Source organism: Eurytemora carolleeae, unplaced genomic scaffold, assembly GCF_000591075.1.
Source record: "Eurytemora carolleeae unplaced genomic scaffold, Eaff_2.0 scaffold6, whole genome shotgun sequence".
In the NCBI taxonomy this organism is placed as follows: Eukaryota; Metazoa; Arthropoda; class Copepoda; order Calanoida; family Temoridae; genus Eurytemora; species Eurytemora carolleeae.
Genome location: NW_019396148.1, coordinates 16,283 through 38,264, shown reverse-complemented (window position 1 = coordinate 38,264; position 21,982 = coordinate 16,283). Strand labels below are relative to the sequence as shown.

Below are 21,982 nucleotides of genomic sequence, written 5' to 3'. Positions count from 1 at the left end.
GTAGACAAATAAAAGTTATGAATTTAAATCCACCAAAAGAAAGTATACATAAGAAGTTTTGAATTCAAATTAACCAAGTGTAAGTTTACATCAAGAAGTTTTGAATTAAATTAACCAAGAATAAGTGTATACAAGAAGTTTTGAATTCAAATTAACCAAGAATAAGTGTATACTAGAAGTTTTGAATTAAATTAACCGAGAATAAGTGTATACTAGAAGTTTTGAATTCAAATTAACCAAGAATAAGTGTATACAAGAAGTTTTGAATTTAAATTAACCAAGTAATAAGTGTATACTAGAAGTTTTGAATTCAAATTAACCAAGAATAAGTGTATACAAGAAGTTTTGAATTCAAATTAACCAAGAATAAGTGTATACTAGAAGTTTTGAATTCAAACCTTGCAAGAGTAAGTATACACAAGAAATTTTGAATTCAAATTAAGCATGAGTGAGTATACACAAAAAATTGAATTCAATTTCACCAAAAGTAAGTTTACACATGAAAAAATGAATAAGTAAGTAAGTAAGTAATTATTTATTTATGAAATATAACAAAAACATACAAAATTAAGTGTTTCATAAGAAAATATTTTAAAACCTCCAAAAATAGAGGTTGTGGGAATATCCCCCCCCCCATTCTAAAAAAATATAAAAAATAGAAATCAAAGGAAAAGGAAAGGAAAGGAAAAGGAAAGTTACATATTTTTACATAATATTTAATATAAACTGGTGGTGAATTGTTAGTATTTTTTGACGATGAACTAACAACTTTAAGAAATAAAATTGATAGATTTATTTGTAATGTTAAAAAGATTTTAAATAGGCTTTATGGGTGAATGAAAATTGGGAACATTTTTTGCCTCGAAATCTCAGGGGGGGGGGGGGCTACGCCCCTCCCTGAATCTGTCAGGGGGGGGGAACGTCCCCCGCCCCCCCTGTATCCGCCCCTGTCCTCTTTCATATATACGACAGTGAAAACATGGAGTATTTACTATGAACGTTTATTGATCACTTCACTGTCGCACCTATACGGCAAAGGAACTACAGCAAAGATATGGTAGGTAATTTTTCTGCCCTTTCACCTACAACAGAGAATGTAAAGCAGAGATATATGACGTATAAACTATGGTGGTACAAGATTACTTCATCCTTGCACCTACGACAGAGGATGTACAGGGAAGATATATGAAGTATTTACTATGATGGTACATAATTAAAGCAGAGATTTATGACATATATACTATGGTGGACGGTGGTACATGATTACTCCTCTCTCACACCTATACGACATAGGATATATAGCGAAGATAAATGGAGTACTCTATGGCGGTACATAATCACTTTGCCATCGCACCTATATGGCAGAGGAGATATCGTGGAAATATAGAGTATGTACCAAGGCGGTATAGTAATTTCTTCTTATAGCTGGGCTGAGAATGAGATTTACGATTTATATTTTCTAGTTAAAAAAAAAGAAAACGATTAATATGAACATAATTAAGACGGGGGGGGGAGGGGAGGGGGAGGTTGAAGGGATTATTTTATGTTTTTTTTTTTAATATTAAATACAAAAACCAAATAACAAATGATGACATAACCCAGCTAGCCGCTATCCAACTTGTACCGGCACGATACTGTAGCAGTACACGTTTTCCTGAATCTTGCATACTGTCACGTTTATATAAACCATATAAAAACTAAAGTTGCTTGGATGAGGCCTGCACGGGCAATACGTTGTCCAACCGGCACGGCGTGCTCTTACTAAGGATGTTCAAAGAATAGATTGCTATTATAAATGGTTATATAACTCAATATGTATTGACACAGAAATTATTTCACTGGGTATGAAATACATTTTCTGTTCGAAAAAAAGGGTTCTGAGGGGGGTGGATCCGTATTTAAACTACTGCCGTTTGAACTATTGATCATTTATAACTATTAAATGTGAAGTTAAAAATTTTCAAAGTTTTCATGAAAAAATAAAGGTCAAACAATCCACAAAATATAGTTAACATGATCAAACAATATTTCACATGGACATAAAAATTATTTACTTGACCAAAAAAATAGTTCAAATGAAGCATTTAATATTTCATATGAGTAAAAAAAGTTAAAATAAACCAAAAAATAGTTCAAATGAAGGAAAAATAGTTCGAATGAGCCATAACATAGTTCAAATGAACAAAAAAATAGTTCAAATGAGCAAACAAATATTTTCAAATGAATCAAATAGATAGTTCAAAAGAGCAACTATTTTTTAGCTCAGTTGAACTAAATATTTTTGTTTATTCAAACTCTATATTTACTTTCCGGGAAATAGCACCAAATTTTATAAAAAAAAAATTACCTTTACTTATGAATTACATTTAAGAATATGATATTTTTAAAAACTAGCCATCTTTGGAAATTCACTGCTATTGTTGTACATGCAGTAAGATTTAGTGCAATGAAGAAACAATAAAAAACCACTTTTTTAAATACTAATATGATCTTTCATTGTGGACTGTAACAAAATAGATTTAATATTTGAGCAGATTAGAAAACCAGCTCCAAAGATCATTGTTGACCTTTAAAAAAAGTCAGAAAATATTCAAATAAAGAAATCAGAAAAAAACCTGGAAATGGATCCTGAGTACACCCACATCCAGAGAATTAACATCGGCATTTGAGACGGTACAATCGTCTTCCTTATACTTCGAATTTGTTTTAACAATCATATTTTATGTTATTAAAAAAATATTGTGAAAGAAACTCAGGAGGGAGAGATGGGTTAACGGCCATTTTAAGGGCATATTTGAGAGGGCAATAGGACAGTACTACTCCTAGAGCTGTGAAGGGGGGGGGGTAGTCTAGACTTTTCAAATCTAAAACTGTGTGTTCTAAATTTACAGTTCAAATCCCACCCCGCCCATAGGAGCTCCTAGTTGGGGCCAATAGCAAATGTATGTCCCCTAGATCTATTTCTTTAAAAGTCCCTTGGGTCATATGTTAATATTAAGTATACCTTTTCTATTTCCAAAACAAATTGAAGATAAGATTTGTAATGCTCCCGCTTAAGATCCATGTGAGGTGAGAGTTTACTGAAACTAGGTGTACTACACTGAATACCGTGTAAAAATGAAGAAAAGAATGGTGACTATTCTATTGCAGGGTGTAATGTCTCTTTTTTCCATTTCTAGGCTGTGTGTATACTGTACAGTGTACATTGTACAACCTGGTCTAGCTTAGGGTTTCCAGCAAAAAGGGTAATTTTGCATTTTTCGTATTTCTGTTGCTTGCAAAAAATGCGAAAATTTTCCCAACATTTGCATTTATCTGTTTCGCGAAAATGTTTGCAAAAAAATGCTAAAATTTCGGGGAGGGGGGGGGGAAGCGGAAACAAATACGAAAGAGAAAATATTAATTATGATCTAATAAAACTTATAATGCATGCTAAGCTCTCAGAGCAGAGAATTCCTCAAGTTTTTTGACATTTCTACAATCAATCAATATTATCTTCATTTTCATATTCATGCATATTTAAGTGTAGTATATGAGTCGCTTTATGTTTCCACCTAGGATTTGTATTTAATATTCGTCAAAACGGCTGAACCGATCTGGGCCAAATGTTTTGTTGGACATCACATGGTTTATGGATGATCAGAATTAAAAATATATTGCTTTAAATATTTTAATTTTACAAAATCTCAGAAAAACTCTGTTAATCCGTGAAATTTTTGATAATTTAAGAAGATAAAATGTACAGTGCTGAAAACTTTAGAATGGGATATCCTTCATCCCGATCTGTTAATTAATCTGGAGATTAAAAACAAGAGGAGAACAAGCGTTATTTAATCTCGAGATTAAGAAAAAGAGTGGATAAAGCATTAATCCTGATATCCACCATTCAAAAGTTCCCAGCTCAGATAGGTTAACAATTAAAAGTTAAATCAAAGATAGGTGCACAGCGCCCTGAAAGCCTAGTTTAATTAATTCAAAAAACATTTGTTTAACTATTCGAGGAGTTAAACATTTTTTGGAATTATTTTTAAAACCAAAAAAAGTATTCTTGAATCTTGAAGATTTTAAATTGTTTTTTTTTTATTTATTTAAAATATGTATTCTGAGATGAATAGTTAAAATCGTGAAAAATAATCATATTTCTTAGTTTAAAAAAGAATTAATAATTTAAATAAAGAGATGTTTCCATTCCACTAAATAATAAGAGGTTTGATGTTTAGCTGGAACATGTATATATATATATATATAAATATTTAAATATTTAATAATGAAAATTTTGAAACATTTTTTTTACATTTATCTAAAAATATCTACTTAAAGCTTAGACTTAAAAAGATAAATTATTTGAAGCAAAAAATTGTTTCACCAAATATAACATCTAAGGTGTTTGAACAACCCTACTGCCTGCTTCCGAGGCAGCAAACGTGAGCAGGGCGATCCGTGCCGGTACATCAACGTACTCCCGTTTACGTCCAAATAATATTAACCTTTAAAATAACATTTTTAATTTACTTTAGTATGAGATTAATTTTCTTCCAAATAATTGTAAGATTTTCTTAAAGTTTACAGAGAGAAGAACCTTCCCTGGTTTATTCGGAATTCTCTATCTTTCTATCATTGCATTCGATTTGTGGTTATATAACTTAGTTTTTGGGGGAAAACAATTCCTATAATGGAGGAAAGCAATTTTTATAATTTTTATAAAAATACTAATTCTAAATTAAATAAAAATACTTAAAACATAATTGCTTTTAAAGTTTGCTCACATGTTTCTTGGATTAATTCTACTCCCTCTCTCTCTCTTTCACTCTCTATCTATCTATCTGTTCGAACCTCTCTCTCTCTCTCTCGTTTCTAGTCCGTCGCAGAAAGAGCTTGAGAAGCAAGCTATAGTGCGATCATAATTTAGGTTTTTATGATCTTAGTTGTTAAAAGTTAGATTTAAAATTTTATTACAAAAACAGATTCTGGTTAACTACCAAAATTATAAGGTAAAACTTAACAAATCTCTCTAAATAATCTTGGATATAAAGATAGTATTATATAGAATATTGATTTATTTGAACCACTTACAACCATGCTGATATCAGAGATGAACTTATTGATATCTGTTTAAGATATATTTTTAAAAGACATGAAGTTTTTTTCGGTCTTTTAAATACTTTTAGATGTATACTACAGAATACAGATATATTCACACAATAATTTTTATTGTTTAAAATCGATACAATGGAATAATTTATCCATCAAATCATAGTATTTAAAAGTTCCAGATCGTCATTTTTAGATTTTATCTTTTACTTTAGTAAAAGTAATACGTATACTTTATAAACTTTTTATTAACTAGCTGTGTGTGCTGTGTGCATAGTATATTTAGTGTCTACTGTCTATCATTTGACCTTCTATCTTGAAATGAGCTGATTTTTTAATCGTCACTCTGTATGCAGTGTACAGTGTACATGAGCTATTTGATTTTGTAACAATAGTAAATCAGTTGTATTGAGTCAATCATCATGTTTGAAAAAAATCGAGTTGAAAACTGTCAATGCGCATGAGCTCTGGGTTACGCAAAGATCATTTAAACATTCAAACTCTTCCTCAATTTTAAGGCAAAACAAAACCATAAGTTCAAATTCATCTTGAGATTTAGATCGTTTTTCATTTCTCAGTCTTTGTAGGTAACCATGTACAGCTTAACATTTATCTAGTGTACATACATTGTTCACCCTGTACGTGAACACAAAGTTGCATTTTGTACAAAAGTAACATTGAAATGATTATCCCACTGCAGTACATATAAATTGAGATGATTATCTCGTTGTACCGTGTACAGTGTACCGTACACAGTACACAGTGCGGCAATTTTTTTGATGACTTCATTTCAAAACAAATTGGACAAAAATTCGATAAAATCCACCAAATCTGGTAAAATTTAAAAATTGAGCCAAGAGTTTGCCCATTATACCTACAATTTCTTTATCTTTCTGTTTAGTACACGTTTTAGACCCGATCGTTTTAGAGGTTTTGAGTTATGATAATTTTCAGTAACTATTATTTGAACAGGCGCTCTGATTAACATAGTTTACCTTAATTTTAAAATAACAAATATGAAAAATATTTTTTTTTGATTGTTACGTAATTTCTATTATTTTCTCTTTCTGTGCAAATTTTGCCGCCAAAATATGACAGTAGCGCCAATTCATTTTTCGCCGCTTGAAGGCTTTCTAAAGTTTTATAATACTTTTTTGTTATTAATACTTATTGATATTAATTTTCTTATTAGTATGAAAATAGCAATACGGTTTTAATCGTTTTAGTTTTACAATTATACATTTTTCATTAAAAACTTTTTTCTCTCTTTACTGATTATCCCAAAACCCCCCTCCCCAATAATATCAAAAAAGTATCAACATATTTTAAAAGGAATTTGAGTCTTGGCAACAATCTCAAGTCTTTCAATCCCTATAACTTTGCAACCTAATAAAGTAAACCTTTGATATTTCATTTGATTATTTTATCTGAGAGAATTCTAAGTTTGAAACATCTCATTGGGTTGCACAGATATAAGGATTAGAAAATCAGAGTTTAAGGCAAAGAATCAATTCCTTTACAGATTTTTGAAGTAAGATCAATACTTTTTTTAGAACAGTCTCAACGTTTTTGTCAAAAAGTGTAATTATTTTGTAAATAAATTCAATATTTTTGGTTTTATCTAAAATTAAAAAATATTAAATTATTTTTAAAAGTGTATGATCTCTTTTTTAAATAACATATTAGACAGTGCAGTATGGTTTAGTAACATATTGGACAGTACAGTACGGTTTAATAACATATTAGACAGTACAGTACGGTTTAATAACATATTGGACAGTACAGTACGGTTTAATAACATATTAGACAGTACAGTACGGTTTAATAACATATTGGACAGTACAGTACGGTTTAATAACATATTAGTCAGTACAGTACGGTTTAATAATATATTAGACAGTACAATACGGTTTTATAACATATTGGACAGTACAGTACGGTTTAATAACATGATAGACAGTAAAGTACGGTTTAATAACATATTAGACAGTACAGTACGGTTTAATAACATGATAGACAGTAAAGTACGGTTTAATAACATATTGGACAGTACAGTACGGTTTAATAATTTATTAGACGGTACAGTACGGTTTAATAACATATTGGACAGTACAGTACGGTTTAATAACATGATAGACAGTAAAGTACGGTTTAATAACATGTTGGACAGTACAGTACGGTTTAATAACATATTGGACAGCACAGTACGGTTTAATAACATATTAGACAGTACAGTACGGTTTAATAACATATTGGAAAGTACAGTACGGTTTAATAACATATTGGACAGTACAGTACGGTTTAATAACATGATAGCCAGTAAAGTACGGGAAAGTACGTTTAATTGGTTAGGCATAAGAGAGGATGGAGGCAAGGGAGGGGTTGGGTGTTATGAAATATAATTTGGCCATGGTTTTTTTTTAATACAATCTGTATTATAACAAAGATTATGTAATATTGTGAAAAGTGTTGGATAATTGTAAACTATTCAGATGATTTTCCGGTTGATTTTATTTTTAATATAATTTTTTTAACGTTAAAAGACTGTCAGCGCCGCCGATGAAATCCAAATAACACTTTAAGAATGATTATCATGATGTTGAAGCTGGGCCAAAGAGGTTTTTTTCTATTATTTTCTGCTGAAAAACATCAGATCGACAAGTTCAAAGATCGACAAATTTATGGTACTAATCAAGGAGAATGGCATGACCGATCTCGACAAAGAACATGGTAGAGATCGATAATATCGACTTAAAAGATATGTATAGATAAATTTGATCGACAAAAGAATAATGCCAATTGACAAGATCGCCAAAAATTGTAAATATTAATATTAGTTATCAAAAATGCTCCGAATCAACTAGATCAATCGGAAAATGGTACCGATCAGTAAAATCGACCAACCAGTGATTGCGGATCGACTAGATTGACACAAGAATAATACCGATCAACATGGATCGAGAAAAGAATTTTTGCTGATCTATTTTTTTTCGAGAAAATAAGTTGACTTTATCGCCAACAGACAGAATGGTAACGATCGAAACAAGAGTTGTAAATATCGACTAAAGATCAACAGTAGAATGACACCAATCAAGGAGATCGACAAAACATGTTAACGATCGACTAGATCTATAAAATAAAATACTGAGCGAACAGATAAAGAAAAAAAATGATACCGATTTATTTTTAAATTTCTTTCGTCATTTATTATTTTAATCTAAGTCATGTTTAGAAATTTGTATCTTATAAACCTTTAATCCACAATATAATGCATTTTGTACCTTCTTAACCTTCAATTCACTGTTCCTATAGATTTATCGAATCAGGTTCCATATATATACAAACAGACACATAAGATTCTAGGATTTTCATTTTTGACACTTTTTTACTTTTAAGAAATAGTAATTTAAAGAATGTTTTGCAAATTTTTTGTTTTGTTTTAAGCATTTGGTGAATTGGGTAGGATAAAAGACGATAAAAAGGTCAGTCAGGTAAAAAACTAAAATAGCCCATAACTTTTTTGGTGTTAAATATAAATATCTGAAACTACACTTTTTGGAAAGCCCTTGAAAAACGGATACAATTTTTTTATTCAATGAACAGTCTTGAAAAGTATTTTTCTGGAGGGGGCGTGAGTCTTCCCCCCCCCCAGGCTGTACATAGCGNGCTAAAAAGGGTTAAAAGTAAGTTTTGAAGTATCAGACTGTATATATCTTCCTTTCGCGCTAGTTTATATCTGTTTGTAATATGCAGGGAATAAGAATAATATGTAATATGTAGGGTTATATATAATAACAAACGCAAGACTAATATTAGTATTCAGGGATAACTATGTCCATAGGAATGGAATTGAATGTTTTTAAATCTTGTTTCTCAGATTTGTTTTCAAATTGTTCTATATTTGTATCCTATATTTGTATCCTATATTTGTATCCTATATTTGTATCCTATAACAACATATTGGACAGTACAGTACGGTTTAATAACATGATAGCCAGTAAAGTACGGGAAAGTACGTTTAATTGGTTAGGCATAAGAGAGGATGGAGGTCTATATTTGTATCCTATATTTGTATCCTATATTTGTATCCTATAACATATTCTTTAAAGATTCGCCCTTTCTACATCTGCTACATTGAAACAAATTTTTCTAAATATTTTACTTGAATATTTATGATTAAAGGGACTCGATAGTAAGCGTAATTTCAAGTGACCCTCAATCCAAAAACATTTACGCTCTGATCAAGTTCGAATCAGATATCAATTTTTTTTTCTTAAAAATGTTTATTTTCATTCACAATTTCTCTGCGAAAGTGTCTTGCGCATTTTATGTTTATGTGAAGAAATCTTGCAGAAATGAATACTTTTTTATCACATACAGGTTTGGACATTGCCATCTTTGCATGGAGGGTCACTTCAAAGAACGCTTACAGTCCCTTTAATTAGCTCTATACCAAGTTTTATGCAAAAACATTTGTTTCGTAATCGTAATCGTATCTAAAGCTTTCATAAGGGAGGTTTCGTGACGTTTTTATTACGTAACTATAGTACGGGGGTTACCACAAAGAATGAAACTGTGAAAACAAGATAAAACTCTTTTAAAAATGAAGAATTCAAAGATTAAATTAAGTGTTCTTCCTTTAATTTAGTATTTTAATTGCTTATTAAATGATTTGATATAAAGGGTTCATAACCTAGATACGGAATTAAAATTTTATTCATATTTTGTTTAGAACGAGTCTGTGGCCCCAGTATGAAACTGCTCCGGTAGGTATCCATACCCTCTATAGACCACAGAAGAAAATCTCAAAACCCCAAAACTACTCCAGGTCTGTCCCTACGTCGACTCCATCCTCATCATTCTACTCCGTTCAAGTTCAAAAAAATCGTCAGGAAGTTGAAATAAACCCAGACTCAAACCTTGAGATATGCTCTGAACAGTCTGAAACCTATTCACTCTCAGAGAGGGAGCTCAACCAATACGAGAATATACTAAGCGAGGTAGACATTTTTTTTTATTCGTGGATTTTCACTTTTTGAAAATTGTAACGATTTTTCAAATAATTAACATTTGTTCATAATTCACAATTATATGCTTAACAAATGCAAAATAATAGTTGTTCTTACCATTTAAAAAAAAATGGTTTCTTTATTTTTGGATAAAAAGCAAACCAAAACTGAAACACTGATAAAAAGTAAAAAGCATAAAACAATCCGAAATCTGAAAAAATCAAATAGTACCTTAACATAAATCCGGCTAAAATGTCCAAATGTTTCTATAACTTTTTAGGCTTACAATCATAAAATAATAAGACCTAACATTAGTATTTTAAACACCCTCATAATTCTCTAATAATGTGGAATAGAAGACGACCTTTAAGTAATATTTTGTATATTAGATGTTAAAATTAAGGAAATAGTTTATGACAGTAGCTTAAGGAATCCACTTTGAAATTCAAATTGGTCTATGTACGTACACACTGCACAGTTGCTGGGTTTCAGGTTCAGAACTTGAGATTAAAGTCAGGTTCAGAACTTGAGATTAAAGTCAGGTTCAGAACTTGAGATTAAAGTCAGGTTCAGAACTTGAGATTAAAGTCCAGAACTTGAGATTAAAGTCAGGTTCAGAACTTGAGATTAAAGTCAGGTTCAGAACTTGAGATTAAAGTCAGGTTCAGAACTTGAGATTAAAGTCGTCTTTATACGTTTTTTCCACAATTTTCTGCGTTTATCTATATCTTAATATAATTTTTAAAGATGAGTGAGATTTCGAGTGGTCTTGAGGAGGAGATGTATCAATTAAAGACGATGTGTCTTGCTAAGAGAACTGTTCAGATGCCGAACAAGGACGAACATGGATTCCTTCTCTTCTGTGGTCTAGGTAATAATATTTTTTTAAAGATATTTTTTGTCTATCTGGGTGTTTCCTCAAAAAAATTCGTTTCAATAAATTTAAAATCCTCCAACATAAACAGAAAAATCTGTGAAACAAAGTTGTTTATTACTAATACCAACTAATCTTTTTAAGCTCCAAAGCACTTGTTTCTATCTTCAATTTAAAATCCTTATAGATTTTCGCGTCAGAATTAGCACTTACAAGTTATAAATGAAAAATTGATACTTTTTGACCTGGATTATCATGTATTAAGTTCATAAAATGCCAACTCCAATTATTAGATAATTTTACTCCAGGTGCCAGAAAATGGAAAATAGGAATGGAAAGTAATAGTCTGAGTTTCAAGCAGACTATACTAAATATATATCCTAGGCTCAGGTATACTTAAATATATAAATCCTTTGGAGTTGAACTAGATATTAATAGTTGAACTACTTATCTTGTAGTTGAACTAGATATTAATAGTTTAACTACTTCTCTTGTGGTTGAACTAGATGTTAATAGTAGAACTACTTCTCTTGTAGTTGAACTAGATATTAATAGTTGAACTACTTCTCTTGTAGTTGAACTAGATATTAATAGTTGAACTACTTTTCTTGGAGTTTAACAGATATCAATGGTTCAACTAATTCTTTTGGAGTTGAACTATATATTAATAGTTCAACTACTTCTCTTGGAGTTGAACTAGATATTAATAGATTAACTACTTCTCTTGGTCATACTAAAGAAGATATTGAACTTTTTCTATCTAGTTTAACTCAGGAATAGTTAGATATATATTTATGTATCTCATACTCTATTATTCTCCTTTTTGAATTCCTTTTTCTTCTCGAAATTTCTTCTCCTTTTCTATTTCTTGATTTTTGTTTCTTATTTTCATTTTTGTCCTTGTTTTCTTTTTCTTTTCATCTTTTCATTTCTCGGCCCATCTATTCTTCTTTCTCGAACACCCTCATTCTTTTTCAATTTTTTCTCTCTTTCTATTTTTATCTTTACGTAATATACTTTTCCTGCTTTCTTCTTTTTTCCTTTCAGCTTTTGTCTCCTGGCTCCTTTCTTCTTCTTGTTTTTTTGTGATTTGGAATTTTATTTTCCATTCTTTTTTCGCTTCTTCTTTTTAATCTTTATGTATAAATGTATATAATTTTTAATAATTGGTTGAGAGAAGGATTAAATTAATAGATATTTTTTCCAGATCTGTAATTGGATATAACCTTTGGACCCTGTCTAAGGACAAGAAAACGTTTGAGAGAATTCCCGAAAAGGTAGTTAGAATTTGGAGCTCGATTATTTAATCTGATAGAAATGCCTATCTCTCTTCTAAAATTACAGAACAAAAGCGCAAAATATCGCTTAGATAGAATCTAATAAAACTTTAAAAAACTCTTAGAAATGGTCATCAAAAGGATAGAAACAAGATCGGAATGATAAAAATATCTAAAAGACATTGATCAGGGCAGAACGAATTTAATACAGAATAGAAGAAACATTTTTTAAGTGAAAACAAATTTATGTTTTAAATGGAAAAATTAAAAGATACTTTTTTTCCTAGATAAATAAAAAAAAATTATAGCTAATTGAGAACAATGTAAAGGTGAATACTCCGAGACGAATCCGTTCATATCTTGGAGCACAGTTTACTCCCTATAATAATAATAATAATAATAATAATAATAATAATGATAATGATAATGATAATGATAATGATAATGATAATGATAATGATAATGATGCTAATGATAATGATAATGATACTAAAAATAATAATAGTAATAGATGATAAATGATAAATGATAATCTAGGCAACCCCGGTCTGTTTGTCTGATATGTGGTAAGATAGAGAAGACTGCTGGAACCGGAACCTTTCATAAGATAGTTGCAGAATTAATGCCATTACAGGAGGGCTCAATTACTATCTCAAGAAAACTGAGTGATGTTCTTGGGATAAACCTAGAGGCGCAGAAACGACGGTTTATGGCGAGTGAGGAGGTTTGTAAGAAATGTTTAAGAAGTTTAATTGATCTGGTTCAGCTTGAAGAGAAGATAAAACAAGCCAAGGAGGATCTGATCAGTAGTTTCTTCAACACTACTTCTAAGTTTAACAAGGTTTTGTCTCATCCTGTAGATGTAGAAGAGGAGAGAGAGATTCCATCAGTTCATCAATCCTCTCCGTACAATCTCAACCTGTACAATTATGCACCTGGGTACCTGGTTCCCAGCCAGGGGCATAATCACCAGGGAAACATGATGATCTCACACCAACGAAGAACTACTCAGGGTATGCTACATCTATATCCAGGATATGACGAAAACGGAGAACAATCTAGGATCCGGAGTATTGATGATCGGAGTTCTTCCCTCTACCGACGAAACGGAGGCGATCTCGGAGACATTGAGTTTGGCCAGGCTAGGAGAGAATATACATCTATAGGATACTCCAATAGGACGGATGAGAGCTCCGAGAGCGGAGTATCTCCTAGACCATTCGACCAGGGATCCCTGGCATCCACCTTCTCCTATAGCGGGTTTGAAACTAGGACAAGAACTAGTTCTCCGGGTGATCAGGAGGAGCAGAGGGTTCAGGGAGAGGAAGGAATTGATGGAGAGGAGGAGATGATAAATCCAAAGGATAAACTAATTATAAAGCTTGAGTCTATATCTCCGATATCGAATGAGAAAGAGCAGACGTCTACCCCTCCTGCTGTACCTCTGTCCTCTTCTCCAGGTTCAGGAGGAGAGATATTTACTTCTCCTCCAGTACTTAATACTGAAGAGGAGGATGCTAGAGAGAGAAGAAAACCAATGAAGAAGAGGAAGAGAGCTCCTGAACCCGAGGATGAGGATGAGTACAAGGTTAAAACTAAAAAGGAGAATCCAGAGAATGATCATGATTCCTCCCATTACGAGGATCAGGTAGATAACAGTAACTCAGATATAACAGATGGAGACCAACCTTAAGTTTTGGACTAAACGGATTCCCCACTCAAACTAATGTCCAGCTTCTGTCCGGCTACGGTCCAGCTACAGTCTAGTTAGAGTCCAGCTATTGTTCAGTTCTTTTCAAGATAAATTATTCATCTGCAGAAGATTAATAAAAGCACCAAAAAGGGAAAAAGTGATTGAGGAAAAAAATGGAAAGAAAGCTGAAGTTCATGTTGTACGGATAATCTTAATCTACCACAAAACCGGTTTTAATGTTGAATCCCGCTGAAGGAATGGTCCAAGACGCCCCTAAACCCCCCCCCCCCCCCCCCTTCTGGACTGAATATTGCTCTAAGAATAAAAGAATATATATGATCTGTTCTACGTTGTACGATGTACATATCTTTACATGAAGTTGAGTGACCTGCAAGAACAACTTAAACATGGTGATACATCAATGATATCAATTATTGGACTAAATTGGAAAAAAATTAACCAAAAATCGTATAATGTTGTTCAACTAAAGGAGGGGGGAAAGCAAGCAGCACCCGTATACCCTCCATCCCGCAAGAAAAGGCATTTTGCCGGAGGACATATGGGTGCGGCTAAGGAAGCGCTATGGGTAAGCGAGTTACCGCATGTCTATGTTTGTGAGTTAATTGCGGGATGGAGGCTAAACGGGTGCTGCAATTGTCTTCCCCCCTAGCTCATGAATGAAAGACTTGTCAATTTTTATTTTCTAAAGAGTGAATCATATTTAAACGATGGTTTATTAGAACTCACATATCTATTTATCTATAGCATATATATGCAGAATAACCCCCTCCCTACCTCTTGGATGTTTTTTATTTAAAAAGAACTGATTGAGCGTAATTTAGGATTGAATTTTCATAATTACTTTGTTTTTAAGTTTTAGCTACAGGGTGTCCCACGAAACATACAGTTGAATATTTTAAAATGTTTTCTTACATAATTACTTATGTTGTTTAATACCAATGATTTCAAAGTAAAATATACTTTAGTAAAAGATTTTAATGAACGAAAAAAAATGCAAGAAATCTTTAATATCTAGTACAGTATGTTGAAGGAGACATTCCTAATTATTTACCAACTGTCATGTTTCGTGGGACACCCTGTAGTATGTATATATTATCTTAGAGGCTGTATGTGTACCCTCAAATGACTCTCCATGCAAAGATGGCAATTCCTGATTCACAACGGTACCCTTGAAACCTTTGTCTGTTCAATAATGTGGAAAATAAGGAGGTTTTCTTTAGGTTTTCCATATGTTTTCTATAGGTTTTCTTTAGGTTTTCTATAAGTTTTCTATAGGTTTTCTTTAGGTTTTCTATAAGTTTCCTATAGGTTTGTCTTTAGATTTTCTATAGGTTTTCTATAAGTTTTCTATAGGGTTCTTATAGGTTTTCTATAAGTTTCCTTTAGGTTTCCTGTAGGTTTTCTATAGGTTTTCTAAAGGTTTTCAATAGGTTTTCTATATGTTTCCAATTGGTTTCCTAAAGGTTTTTTTTAGGTTTTCTATAAGTTTCCTATAGGTTTCCTGTAGGTTTCCTATAGGTTTTCTTTAGGTTTTCTATAAGTTTCCTATAGGTTTGTCTTTAGATTTTCTATAGGTTTTCTATAAGTTTTCTATAGGGTTCTTATAGGTTTTCTATAGGTCTTCTATAAGTTTCCTATAGGTTTTCTATAGGTTTTCTATAGGTTTTCTATAGGTTTCCTATAGGTTTTCTATAGGTTTTCTTTAGGTTTTCTTTAGGTTTTCTATAGGTTTTCTATAGGTTTTCCATAGGTTTACTATAGGTTTTCTATAGGTTTTCTATAGGATTTCTGTAGGGTTTCTATAGGTTTGAAAGTGATTAAATCTTATAATTTCTATATGTTTTCATGCAATGTGTAAGACATTTTTGTAGAGAAACCACAATTGAAAATCAGTTTTCAAAATTATAAACATTGATATCGAATTCATTCTTCATCAGATAAGGTTTTTTGAGGGTGCTGTTGTGAATCGGAAATTGCCATCTCTGTTTGGGGGTTGACCTGAAATAACGCTGAAAGCCTCTTTAATCCCTTTAATATTAGACTTTTTATTTCATAGTTTTAATCAATAATAAATATCACAGGTTTAAGCACAGACCGGTCATTAACCTCAAACTCTTTTTTTTATACAACCTACATACACTGAGAACCAGAAGACGACATTAAAGCAATACTCAAGTGTATGTGATGTTGCTACAAAGCAAATAGTTTTAGTAGTAACATATTAAATCATTTACTTAGTAAAATGGGTCTGTGAACACTGCACAATTGCTCTGTCTCGTGTTATAACTCGAGTCTAAAAGTCCAACGTTTTATGGTTTTCACTGTTTATATTTGTTACCCGACGATTTAAACCTTTGATTTTCAGAATTTACAGTTCAGATTTTTGGTTTAATATACAGGGTGTCCCAAAAAACATGGGAATTCAGTGACGAATTCGATATCGTCTTTGTTATGAATTAGCATTGTAATACCTAATTTCAAAAGCCATAATATTATTATGTCTGCTAGAGTTTATTTTATGAAAAGGGTAAAAGACTACAAAGATGTGTCTATAATGTCTCCGCAAGATGAACAGTGAATACGAACAAGTTTACTCTGTTTGTATGCTGTAATTTTCTTGTTTTACTAAGTACAACCGGTTGCAGATTGCAGTCAAAACATAAACAAACAAATTGTAACCATAGCAGACGAAACTCTTACAGATTACAGCTTTCTCAGAAGGTATCACTATACTAAATCAAAGAATTATTTGAAAAGACGATCGAATTCGTCACTGAATTCCCATGTTTTTTGGGACACCCTGTATCAAAGGTTTACGAAATCAGGTTGTAAAGATGTAAGTAGTTTGAGGCGAGTAATTATTTCCTTTTTCATTAATTTCAGTTTGAACTTTAAACATGTTTTCTTGTTGTTTTAGTTTATTTTAACATTATCTAGTCACTTTGCAACTAAATAAATATAATTTAAAAATTTATTTTACCACATGGCACATACATATATCATCAACAATCTGGATAAAATAATCAAAAATGTAGAATTTGACAACATTTAATCTCGTAAATGTATGTTTTATTCGCTTATTTTTATTAAATAATAGGTTTCTATTTAACTATCTACATTTAATTTGCAGTTTCTAAGAACGAGAATTAGTTAAAAAGGATCTAGGAGATATAAGAGGAAATTGAAAATAAAATCAAATTGTATTTTTTAAATTTTTCAGTGAGAACCAGAAATCTGTGGAATTGGAGGACGACTTTTAGACTCAAGTTGTGATTTTACATAATTTAATAAACATGGGATACAGTAAAATTTAAGCTACTGATTCATGAAAGACATCCAAAGCGTGCTTTACTGTCGTTTTCCTATCGCGCAGTTCTCTGGTTTCCACTAAATTCAGTTTATTTAGATTTTGTTTGAAAGGAAAGAAAACAAATGCAGTACAGTACAGTTCACGAATAGATTTTAATACGCGGCGTACAGATTATGGATGATCGGAAAATGTTTTCGCGTCTGTCAAATTTCAAAAAAATGTTGTAATAATTCAGAAAAAGGCGCTGAAACTTTAAAGTTCTCAAAAAAATAAATATTTTAACTTTAGTAAGTTTTTAAAGGAAAAACGAACCTCGGAAGAGTTGAAAGGAAAACAAACTTCGGAAGAGTTGAAAGGTCGCAAAGTGGAACCAGTAATTCCGCATAAAATTAATATTTGTGAGTGTGTCATCATTCACTTTGTATTAATACATTTAGTTTCTGATTTTTATTATATTTACGTTTATATTTTCTTTAATTCTGTAATTATGAGAAAACCCTTGAATAATATGGAAGAAAAATAGTTGTTTTCTTTACTTTCAAAAGTTCGAAAGATTTTTGCGGATTTTCAGTATTATTATTATTATTTATACAGAGCTGAAAACTTTAGAATGGTGGATATCGAGATCAATGCTTGATCTCCTTTTCTTCTAAATCTCTAGGTTAAATATTGCTTGTTTTCCTCTTGTTATTAATCTCCAGATTAATTAACCGATCGGGATTAGGGATATTTCATTCAAAAGTTTCAGCTCTGAATGCAGAATTACAAGTTTCCAGGTGGGATACATTTTCTTTGAAAAAAACAAACCTCCTCCCTTCCTTTAAAAATGATATTTCCTTGCAAGTATGTCAGGAAATTAAACTCTTTACCGTTGATAAATTTTTCTCTGATTATATTTTCAAGCTTTTGTCGACCTTTTATCAAAAAAAATATAATAAATTTGTTAATTTTTTCTTTGTCGTTTTGATATCGATATTTTGTCCTTGCTGTTTTTACAGAGACTATAGGTGGAAACATTAAGCAGATCGTCTGAATAGCCAGAGTGAATAAATACTGAAGTTGAGCAGACTAAGGCAACGACAACAGGTTGGGCCATGAGGTTTTATTTGGTTTGAAAATAATTGCATGAAAAGATTTCATTTGGAAAGTAAAGACTAGAATTAATAGACTAAAGGCCCATGTGAATGTCGTCTTCATCTATAACTTCGAAATTTTCATAATTAATAATAATTTTTTTTTGTATGTTTGTATGTTTAGTTTATATGTAAATACTATACAGTCGCTTAATCAATTCATTGATTTTGCCTGGCACTTATAATTCTACAGGAATTTATCCAAAGAGAAAAGAATATATTAGAATGGAATTTACTAGAAAAAAGTGTAAAACGGCCATTTTGTTGTACTTTTGTATTTAATCACTTTGCTGAATAGCAACAACTAGTAACACTTGCATATTGGGTATCGAACCAAACATGACAGTTGAGAGACGACTTAAAGGCAAAGAGAATAGAATATATATTAGAGTGGAACCCTCGGTATGAATTTTGTCAGTCCCTTTCAGCCTGAAAGGGAGTTCAAAGTGAACAAGTCATGTAAATGTTCACAAATTATATGCAGTATAGTACATTAATACAGTATCTTCCCTAGACTATCCATTTCAATTTTCGAATTTCTTAAAGCTGTTAAATAAACTTTATAAAATGAATTAGATGAATAAAAAACATCATTTGATTTATAGTCATAACGGAAAATCATCATAAAGTCTATGTGAAATGATCATTGGTCAATTATGAAACCAGCCTATTTCATAATTTGGATTTCTTTTAATATTAATTTTAGATTTTCTCAGTGGCGTAAATAAGGGGGGTTATTGGGGTTATTTACCCTCCCCTAGAATCCTGGGGGTAAATACCCCCCCCTAGAATCCTGGGGGTAATGGGGGAGGATGGAAAGGGCACTTCCCAAAAAAGTAATTTTACACAATTTTAACGTCTCTGAGAAATTTACTTCACCAAAATTGCAAATTCCCAAAAAAGTAAGTTTTCACAATTTTAACGTCTCTTGGGATAAAACTGCGCTTTTTTTTACCGAATGCTTCTCAAAACGGGATATTATTTTACTTAAATGCCCCCAAGGGTCAGTTACGTAACATCACGCAGTTGTGGGAATTATTGGTCGCTAATATTAACCAAAAGGCGGTAAAACAGAGAACAATTTGTTTTCAAGTCTAAATAAAACAGTACTATTTACAGAGGGTCCCAACTTAAACCTGGGAATTGAGGGACGATATCGTGATCGTCAATTAAATGATTTTGGATTTAATTTATTGAATAGTGATACCTACAGATAAAGCTGTAATAATGGTATAGAATTTATTTGTTTACGTATTGATTGCAACCGCGACATAATTACTAAAAAAAAAAGTTCTTTGATGCATACAAATTAAACTTGTCCGTCTTCACTGTTTATATTGCAAAGACATGAACAGACATATCAGTACAGCCTTTTACCGTTTTCATAAAATAAACTCTAACAGACATAATTAATATTGACATTTAAAATTATGATATTACAATGCTAGTTCTAAACCAAGACTATTTCGAATTTGTCAACTCGTTTCCCAAGTTTACCGGTGCACCCGGTAGATTGTGAATATTTGTTTGTACATCGAGAATTGTATACTATTTTCAAGGATTTAATGCAAGGAAAGTTATTTCAGAGGTGTACGCATCTTTTGTACTGCAGTGTACTGTCACTGGGCGGTAATGTAAACACAAGACGGATGTTGAAGCCTGACATGGGATCCATCTTTCACATAAATAATCAATGAAATATTCTGGTCATAGTAAACTATTATGTGAATTATCAAAATTATCAAAATTCAATGCTTTTAACCTCCTCGGATACTAAACGAACACTGATGCATCTATTCTTGTTTACAAATTCCGCCCAGAGAGAACTGGTTTTAATATGTACGCAGAGTATACGCAACTGCAATTAACTTTCCTTACATTAGTACCTTGACTTTTACTTTTTTCATTAGATATTTTCAATCAATACATTGAAGTTTGGTGGTATAAAATTACCCCAATTTTTTTACTTTCTTACGCTTACTTTTTCTTCAATCTATCTTTTTCTAAAAAATCTGTCAAGTCACAATTTCTGCAGAAGAAAAAAAACGTATATTTACCAGTATCTACTAAATTAAAATTAACAAATACCATATTTCTGTCCATACCCCATTCTAAGGTTCATTGTATAATAATATGGTGACCCAAACGTTCACTAAAAATATTAACGGAGGTACATGAGTACGTTCTTTGTACGAACAAGGGCCGTCCTAATAACATACATTGGGGGACGCTTGCTTGTCCGCTAGGTGACTTACATAAGTTTCTTATCAGATAGATAGATAATTACGATCAACACGTCGGAAACGTCATTTGGTCGACCATTATATTGTTTATAAGGAACCCGCTCTAGTTAAGATTTTATTTGAAGGGGGGGGGGTCATTAACACCAGGGCCCAAAAGGTTATATAGTACAAATATGTGAAGTATAACTCCAGTATGGAAACAGTACAACAAAATGGCCGTCTTACACTTTTTTCTAGTAAATTCCACTCTAATATATATTCTATTCTCTTTGCTTAAAGGATTTCATCTTTGAAATAATTTGCGACATTCATTCGTAAACCTTTAATATTTTAATAGTTTTTTTGATCTTTTAATATTTTTTTTCTTTTGACTTTTCCCTATAGAAGCCATATTTATAAAGAAATCTTAATTTTACAGTAACAAATTTTAAAATAAAACTTCAGCAGAGTAATGAGAAAATTCAAATTTTTGAGGAAAAATGTCCCGCCTTAAAAGTACATTATTTACAGTACGTGTGATAGGGTAGTAGTAAGAACTGTGAGATTAGGAGGAAATGAGACAATAACAAAAGGCGATGCCAGGGGACGTTATCCTAGGACATAGAAGATCGTTTTAAAACGATCGTTCGTTAGGCCTGCTGCAGCTATAGCGAACATATACAAATTTATGTAGATTACAATGGTTGTTATGTTTTTACAAAGTTGTCCTTGCTCAGGATGAAAAATAAACAAACTTTTTTTTTAACTTAAATTGTTTTCTTTTACAAAAGAGTCTCTTTTAAAGTCCAATGTTTGTTGACTTGAATTTACAACTGTATAATCAAGTTTTCACAAAGGTTCCTGCATCTTGGGTTTATTCAAATTTTAGCGTTATCAGCCATTGACTTAAATTTTCACAATTTGTTTAAGCGCGGGACACTTGAAAAGATAAAAAATATTACAATACAAAATCAGAGGAGGACTAAAAAATATTTTCGTATGGTTTCTGATTTTCGAGTTTTAGCTTTAACTTAGGCGAATTTTTCCAATCATTGTAAATACGTATAACAAGAATTTTCAAGCAATGTTTTATTTTTCCACCCTGTCTGTGCAAAGAGATATGAATTGTAGAACCTACTTGTCAGTTGTAAATTTGGCTTTAAAGTGGAACCTAAGAAATGAAGCCGATTTTTATTATTTTTCAAAGCGTTCTTATTGAAGCAGGTTAAACTTTTTATATTAGATGTATGTACTTTCCCAATGGTATTTTCCCAAGCGGCAACTTCCCAAATGTGCAATTTCCAAAGCGGCAACTTTCCAAGTATGTCCTAGCCGTAGTGCTAGGCCCCTAT

General features: G+C 31.7%; 2 protein-coding genes across 2 annotated transcripts in view; one reads left to right on the top strand and one right to left on the bottom strand.

Annotated features, from left to right (window-relative positions):
• LOC111696429 (activating signal cointegrator 1 complex subunit 2) overlaps nt 1-21,982 on the bottom strand; it is a 74,596-nt gene that overhangs the window by 50,593 nt on the left and 2,021 nt on the right. The window lies entirely within an intron of this gene.
• The window catches only part of LOC111696431 (pollen-specific leucine-rich repeat extensin-like protein 1), an 11,383-nt gene continuing 11,156 nt past the window's right edge, over nt 21,756-21,982 (top strand). Inside the window, exon 1 of the mRNA XM_023466032.1 lies at nt 21,756-21,854. Coding sequence (XP_023321800.1) covers nt 21,809-21,854 — 46 coding nt within the window. The 5' untranslated portion in view covers nt 21,756-21,808. The remainder of the gene's footprint in view (nt 21,855-21,982) is intronic.